Below are 8,900 nucleotides of genomic sequence, written 5' to 3'. Positions count from 1 at the left end.
TGTTTTAAACGATCAAAATATGAAACTACTTTTTTTAAATATCATGGTATTGTCGCTTAAACAGAAGCATTGAGATTTTATCTTGATATTTGCATCTATGTCAGCTATATTTCAGGAATTCTCTGTCTATCAACGGGGGGCTCTGCGTGGTTGGTAAGAGATATCAGTGCACGTCTCCTTGTGGTGGGACGTTGAAGGTTCAAACCCCAGTGGTACGTTGAATATAACTGGTGGGGTCTGCCTAACCCCAGCTTGCCAAGGAATTGAACAACGCAAAAATTCTTATAAAATCAAATACTATAACACATCTATATGGTCAGTTTCAAGAAAAAAACAGGGAAAACAACCCTTCAAAAGCCCCATAGACTGCAGTAGACACGGATCGATGTAAGCAGCCACCCTGTACTAATATATATATATATATATATATATATATATATATATATATATATATATATATATATATATATATATATATATATATATACACACACACACACTGGTTTTGCCCCGTTTTCTCGTTTTGCCCCATTAGGCCTATTCAAAAGTCATAGTTTTTGGTGTTTTTTCTCACATCTAACACCATAGATGTGATCTATAGGTTTTGTTTTAGTGGAAACAGACTTTTGGATCACCAGAATCTAACTTGTATACAGTTTTTTTCGGTGATCCAAAATCAATGGCTATAAAGGCATCAAATTTTCCTGGCTCATAAAAATACATTTTTCATCGAAAAACATGATCCATTAGTCTATTCCCACTAAATAGAGCATACTAAACATATCTAACGGTTCAGATCTATCATAAAACACTTCAAACTATAGGGCTCAACAAGGCAGAATATGTTCAGTTCTCTCTCTCTCTCTCTCTATATATATATATATATATATATTATTTATTCATTATATTGATATCTTGCTAATAAAAAATCCTCACGATACCTTTGACTGCCATGATTTTGCCGTTTTAAACTTTTGTCACCATGGTTCACATGTATATTTTTACTACGGAGCCTACTAGGTATATGGTTTGGAGGGTTTGGGTTCACATGCGATCCATCCACAGCCATGGTGGCGTTTGATATTTCTTGACTGTTCATATGCGATTTATGATTCATCCATGGTTTTAAACAAAATCAGCGTTCCTTTATATTTCTTGTTATTTTCTAAGAATGCCCGTTGAGATTGCGTGAAAGATATCATGATTTGGAAAAAAAAAATGCCGCGCTTCCACAATGTGCTGTTCTTGGGAACCATCCATTGTTCTTTTTTGAAAGGCAAGCTGGGGTTAGGCACACCCCCACCAGTTAATATTCAACGTACCACTGAGGTTTGAACCTGCACCGTCCCACCAAGGGGACGTGCACTGACAGCTTCTACAACCCACGCGGAGCCCCTCCTACCAAGTCATCATGGTTGCAGATTAATAAAAATAAAGTGAAATGCCTCTCTATGGGTGCATTTATTTCATTTAGCTTTCATGGAATAATGCTGAGTTGGCATCACTTTCCTACTCTTTTTTGCCGTGTTTCAAAACAAACATTCAATCATCATGGTGGGAAAGTACCATGCTGAGACAAAGGAGCTTCAGTTTTTATCACCATGTTTCTTTTTTCACATCAAAAGTTGTTCACACCTCCTTACATATGAAAAAACTTTCATGGGAAGGCCATCATGGCAAGACTTTTTAACAAGTCTTGTCACTTCTCTTGAAAGGGTGATCCCTTCCAGGAAACAAACGAGGCCTAATGGAATTGCTTGATCTGAGTTTGCGATAGAAGTCTGAAAATTGCATTTAGGATGCGTTTGGTATCAAAAGAAAGGTTAATCAGTTTTTGAAGAATTCATAGGATCAGCTAATCAAGCATATGTTGGAGAGATTTAGGCTCCCAAGCACATACTGGTGTCATTGATTTGGTAAATTCATACCCTTTGGATTTCAGGAAACAATTTCCAATCTGACTTTCCTTTTGAGAATTGGAGACGTAGGAATTTGGAACAAAATTACTAACATGCTCACCAATTGACATTTCTGGCTAACAAGCCGGTGGATCTTGAGATTCCACAAGTTTGTGTTTCCTAATACTGTATTTGAGGTAAGTAGGTTAAAAACTAGACAAATTATCGTGATATTTAGAGGTTTATCTTTTTTTTTTTGTTAAGCTAAAAAAGATCCCATCACTGACCGCACATTGGCAGAGGCCTATATCCAGCTTCAACCTTACAGCAATGGAGTTTTGAACTTGTGACATCCTGTCATCTTGGCAACGTTCATAAGTTGCCCCTACCAGATGAGCGGAGCCTTTGTGGTCCTGATATTTACAGGTTTAATGATGTTAAATGAAAGTTTTAATATAAAAAGGCAAGCTATGGGGAAAAAACAAAATGTGTTATGCAAACTTACATGTTTTGAGTTTGAAACTAGGGATATATCATCAACATGTAAATGACCACCAAAAGTAGTAATGCAACATTGGCAATGTATACCATAATCACTGATAATTTTTTAAGATTAAAAAGAAAAAGCTTTTTTTTTATATACAAGCTGGGGTTAGGCAGACCCCCACCAGTTATACATCATACCATTGAGATTTGAAGTTGCAACGTCCCAACACAAGGTGACGTGCACTAACAGCACCTACCAAACAAGCGGAGCCCCTGTTGGTATTAAAAAAAAAAACTGCTGAAGGCATTCTTTTCAACTCGCAGTTGGGATTGGCTTCATTTCAGTAGGCTCATAAGATCGCTCCATGTTCTAAACATTGAATCCCCCATCATGAAGCAATTAAAAGCACAGCCTGGTCAGCACTCAAAAACTGCTGCATGTCAACTGCAAGTGACATGAAGGCATGTTGGCAACATGAGGACAAATCTCTCCCGGCTCAACAAAAGTCACAGCTTAACATGCTTGGTATGGTTAATTTTTTAAATCAATACAATGACCAAGGATATCTGTGTTGGTTTATGATGAAAAGACATTTTTTTTTATATTTACATGGAGAAACCATGCTGGCTCTACCTGCCATACTTACGATCACTGTCCTGGCAGCGTAAAACTAATGGTATATTCAAAATCAAGTGCAAGAATTGCAGATTATGTCCAAATGGAAATGTCATGTAACTTTATCATCCAAAACAGATTTACAATGGAAGTATAAATGAGCATTCCAGAAGCGATCAATATAGACAAGCCCTTTTCAAACAAATCATCCAACCAACTGCAACCAAATTACCAGCATAATTCCTTTAATTGATATAGTGACATCAAGATAAAAAAAGATATGACCATGGAACTGTCAATTTCCACAAGTAACTTTGTTGAGAAACAGAGGGGTTAGACAATTGTTGGGTTCATCACCCAAAACAAAAACGATGAAACTTATATAGCAGGACCCATTACTTCTCTCTTGAATACTATTTTATTCTTGGCACTTAAAGGCAGTCATTAGGAGCTGGATACAAAAGTTACCTCAATAATGTCATAGGAAAATGCTGCCATCCAAGTAGATCAACAAGATCTACAAACTAAAAATGAGCTATCCAGGAAAGATCAATAACAAAAAGAGAACACTATATATACATATATATATATATATATATATATATATACTGAGTAAGTTTAGATCAAGCAAAAATCACCAGCAGTCACATTTTTTGCCGGGGCCCAACTTGGGACCTAAAGAAAATGGGATCTGACTGGAGCATTCCCCATATATATATATATATATATATATATATAGCTTACTCAGTAGATAACATGCAGTAAATTAACTATTTTTCATGCACAAATGTGTTTTTATAGAGGGGTGAAAAAACAATGGCTCATATCTTGCTAAAACTTGACGATTGAAGATTTTAATTTTTTCATAAATTGATTCGCTCAGAGCATGTTCCTTAGTAAATAAACAATTATGAACACATCCAGAGGTTCAGATTTGACAAGAAACAACTGTAACCATGATTTTTGCCAGGACCTAACTTGGGGCCTAACGAAAATGGCGACTGACTAGAACATTTTCTCTCTATCTATATATATATATACCCCTGCTTCTATGGTGGTACACACTTTATTTACATTGATGTAAGCTCAAAAAACAGAATCTAACCTTTGGATCATGTTTAGCATATCCTATTTACTATTTCCATGTGTTAAATTTGACTGAAATATGATGTTTTATACCATTCTAAACCATCCTTATTTTCATGAATTGTGAGCCATTGATTTTTATTGTCTCCAAATGAAATCTTATGATGCATTAGACATAATAAAACCTTTTATCATAGTAAATAAACTATACTAAACACATCTGTACGGTTAGATCTATCATTTGATAGTAAAATCCATACAAACATGATTGTGTACCATCATATGATATCATGGTACAGAACCACCATATATATATATATATATATATATATATATATATATATATATATAGAGAGAGAGAGAGAGAGAGAGAGAGAGAGAGAGAGAGAGAGAGAGAGAGAGAGAGCAAACAGCAACCACCTTACCAGCATAATTTCTCAAATCTATATAGTGGTAACAAGATCCAAAAGAAATAACCATGGAAATGTCATGTAATCCTTGAATTTCAACAAACTTTGGAAAGTTACACAGGGGTTGGACAATTGTTAGGTTCACGGACCAACATAAATCCATATAGCATGTAATCCTTGAACTTCGACAAAACTTTGCTAAGTTACAAGGCATTGGACAATTGGTAGGTACATTGTTTCCAATCTCAGTTCTTTTTCAGCCCCAATCACTCGATAATTCTAGATGCATAAATTACACTTTTTTCAGGTCACAAAGAAAAAACACTGAGGTTATATAGCAGGATCCGTTGCTTCTCTCTGAGTATAATATTTATTCTTGATACGTAAAGGCAGTTTATTAGGCTAGATACAAATGCTATTGCAATAATGTCATGGGAAGATGAACATTACAACTATACATGCATCAATACATATTGATTTCACATAGGAAGATGCTTCAACTAAGAGATGCACTCTATTTTACAGCAATTAGAAAGTTATGCTAGAAGCGTGCCCAACATCGAGTGCACTTAGCCATGCAATCACCTTTACAGTCCACATTATAACCAAGGACCTTCGGATTTCGGAGGAGGAGACTTCTTAGAGATTTTCCATTGATGCCCCATTGTGTCTCTAAAGTTTCCACGTTTTGCTTCATCTCATCAAGTTTACACCCTAGAACTTCAGGGAACTTTTTGAGCAACTTGTGAATATCATCATCGGAAAGTCCCAAATTTCTCAGGTAACCTAATACCTCATTCACCAGATCAATATCGGGTACCATCTTTGTTACTCCTTCACTCCAGTAAGGGGAACTAACCCAACCAAAGGATTTGTTAAGAATAACATCCACCTCATCAGCATTAAATTTTATCAAGGATAGGGAATTCCTACACGCATCCCACTTCTCCCTTTCCTCAGCATCCAAATGAATAGCAGACTGGGTTTGAGAAGCACAAACTATCCATTTCTTAGGCACATGCAGTGTATGACAGGCACTTCCAGTGATCATACTTTTTCTTCCAATCTTCCACTTTGAAAGAGGTGAATTCAAGTTCAATGGTCCATAAAAAGATGCAGAGGCAGAAAGATCAAACTGGAACAAAAAGATTCATGAAAGGATTCAGAAACCCAGTGTTATTAGCATATCATGTAGGAAGTAAAAGTGGACAAAACACGAGTTCAATAATTTTACATGATTAACACACAAAAACATGCACATTCATGCAGTAACTTGTTACATTGTTAGTCATACATACCAAGGGGAAATACTTCACAGGAACAAGTGACATAAATGCTGAAGCAAATGCATTGGCCATCATGTATTCCTGGCGAAAGAAACCAAAGAATTAAAGAGCTCCTCATTACAAAAAGAATTATGGGCAACATAATAGAAGGCGGCTTTAACCAATACTCTGTTCAATGTATTGGATATCTAGATGACACCACTGAGTGGCACAGTTGAATACATGTATTTTATGCTTTAGTATTGGTCATTTCTTTTGTGTTATTCTCATAATACCTATTGACGTAATGTTCAGTTTGGTTTTAAACATATCAGGGTTCTTAGTGATATGTATAACATTATAAATGTGCAGCCCCTCACATGTGAAGTTATTAGGGGCCACTAAATCTCTCTTGGACTTTTTCTTCTCTCCCCTTCTCTTACATAACAAAATATTTTGTGGTATCAGAGATTGAAGGGAGATGTTTGGCATGATTCATTAACCAAAAGTGAGTTCTTCTTTTCAAAGGTTATCATTTCTTGCATGCCATACATACATACATACATATATATATATTTATTTTCTTGACTTCCCTCTCTTTTCTATATGTCGCAAGCTTGAGACCTACATGACCCAAAATTCTTTTACTTGGCATTTTCATTTCGCTCTATGAAACACCACCTAAAATATGAGCAGAAAGCCACTTTTTAAAAATGCCAACCAATCAGACAGGAGGATTGAAGCAGTCCTTGGGGAATTTCAGCTTCTAAGGATTTGATACATCGTTAATAAACAAGAACAATTAATTTTCTTCATTTTCAATAGACCTTTCATAGTGTTTATCTAATCCAATTTTTGTTAACTATTCTAAAAAAATTCATCATTCAATTTGGTTTTGAACTAAACATATACGGGTTCTGACTGATGGTTGTTTCATTTCCCATAAAAACAAATTATGTTTTTTTTTTCAGATTTTTTGGTTTATAAGAAATAAGGGTTACAAAAGAAACAAAAAGCCTAAAAACCTCTTAGTAATAACAACATATCATGGTATATTATTGCATTTTCCAAAATGACAACATTTTAAATATTACATGATATTTTCCCTTTAGAATTTTTCTTAATCAATAGCAAGCACATTATAATATGTTCAGTATGTTGGTGATATCTATGACTACAGTGATGAGCAATGGGAAACATAAAGACAAGAGAAAGTGCATCTATCTCAAATGTACATTTTAGAGTGAATTTGTGAAGTAACAAAGAAGTCAATAGAGTGTTTATAACCAGTAAAAGGAAAAAAAAAAAGAATGTTTATAATATCAAGATCTTCAAAAGTTTCATCTCAATTGTTCAGTAGGAACCAAAACATCTTCCCTGAGTCAATCAAGCCCCTGTTGAATCTTCAGCTAGCCACTCTAGAGCCCAGAATTCGGCATAAAAAGTATCCCCATCTTTTCCTCTATTTTGTTTTCATTTGTTTTCTCGTGGTCCCTATTCTTTTAAACAAAGGGTGGTGAACGATCGGTCTTTTTCAAAATTCCCTGACATCTCAACAAGGGATCAAGCAATCGAGACGCAAGATGATAGATTTCATCTGGATAATATGATTCCCACGAGTTTCTGGATGCAGCAGACCTAAAACAAAGCGGAATCGGATAAAAGATAATCCAGAATCCGATGTAATGCTGGATCTTCACCTTCGAGAGGAGAGGAAAATTCTCTCATCGTGTGCATCTGAATAATTGGTTAGTGAGTTTGTTGGTAACTCTTACACACAGGAATGGTGGCGGATTCTGCAAATTACCATCCTCCCAGTTTCTTAGAAATTGACTATCTATTCAAAAGCTAAGAAAGAAAATCACGGCCACAGACGTTAGAACCAGGCCACAACTTCATCCTTTTTTCAACTTTCCATCTCTCATTTCATAGTAATCAAACAGTAAGGACGGAGAAGAAAGGGAAAAAGGGAAGATGGGGAGTAAGTACTGACAGGTAAAACCTTTTACTTGGTACTCAACTGTTCTGTTCTGCTTGCCAACCGCCAGGAACAAATTTTTCTTTTTTTTTCTGTTCTTCTTTTCCCTGGTCGTTGAAGATAAGGAGGAGAATGACGGAATGAGAGAGAGCCCCAGCGAATGTCCCATGTAGGGTGTCAAAGGGTCGGGTTTGGTTCGGACCCAGGCGAAACCAGACCCAGACCTGATTTGAAATGATGGTACCAGGTCCGAACTCGGGTCCAATCGGACTCACCATAAGAAAACCATACCGGATCCTATAAGAATCACTTGAACCATACCCGGTAAAATAAAAATTTTAATCTTTTTACATTGAAACTTTGTGGATTTCAATCGGAACTCTGGTCGGGCCACTGCAATTGGAACAGATATGGTTGGATATTCGATCCGAGTCTGGCATGTTATTTCTGAATTTGGGTTCTTTAAGTAACATCCGAATGTGCCTTCAGATTGGATACGGATCTCTTCAATCTGATTACTTTCGGATTGAGGTTGCACTTGGATAAATTTTTTAAGTCAGATCTGAAATTGATCCAGATCAAAATCCAATCCAGTTGCAGCTTTTACATGTAAGTAGCTTGTTTTTCTTCCGTTTTTCATGGATTTAGTATTGTCAATTGTATTTTGGATTTGGATTCAACCTTACCTATTTGGATCTGATTCGGATCCAGATCTACTGTTTGCATTTCAGATTCAGATTTGACAGGATCCAGCACGAATCTGACCAAATGCCGACATCCCTCTCGGTGCAAATGGGTCGAGTTTCATCACAGGTCCTAACTGGATCTGATTCATACCCATATTTGAATCCCAGTCAGACCCTGAATATCTATGGTTTGGTTTTTATTGTAGCCGAGCTGAACTCCAGTAGGCATTATAAATCGCACCCGACTCAGAATCGAGTCTAAACTGACCTGTTTTACTTCAACGTGAAGAACGAGAGTTTATCCATTCCACCGGATCGTTAAAGTACTCCGAAACACACCCAAAAATCATTGTCGTGTCATGAAAAAGATTGAGCAATGATTTTTTCTTTATAGAAGCTTCTATCGGACCCGGACCCAGACCCATGTTAGATCTAAATCCGGTCTCGGATCCAAACTAGCAGGAGTTGATACCAT

The 8,900-nt window shown here is 36.3% G+C and overlaps 1 protein-coding gene across 1 annotated transcript; it reads right to left on the bottom strand.

Moving 5' to 3' along the window:
* Positions 1 to 4,599: 4,599 nt before the first annotated feature.
* Positions 4,600 to 7,857, bottom strand: LOC149842135 (Mitochondrial transcription termination factor family protein). The gene is made up of 3 exons (XM_089998930.1): positions 7,771 to 7,857; positions 5,795 to 5,863; positions 4,600 to 5,631 (listed from the first exon to the last, which is right to left on the bottom strand). Exons 2-3 carry the CDS (start codon positions 5,855 to 5,857, stop codon positions 5,038 to 5,040), a joined length of 657 nt encoding a protein of 218 aa, XP_089855056.1. The 5' UTR covers positions 5,858 to 5,863; positions 7,771 to 7,857; the 3' UTR covers positions 4,600 to 5,037.
* Between the last annotated feature and the right edge of the window lie 1,043 nt (positions 7,858 to 8,900).

Source organism: Nuphar pumila, chromosome 3 (assembly GCF_984573655.1).
Source record: "Nuphar pumila chromosome 3, dmNupPumi1.hap1.1, whole genome shotgun sequence".
Lineage (NCBI taxonomy): Eukaryota > Viridiplantae > Streptophyta > Magnoliopsida > Nymphaeales > Nymphaeaceae > Nuphar > Nuphar pumila.
Note: the sequence above shows the minus strand (reverse complement) of the source record. Positions and strands in the feature narration are given on the sequence as shown.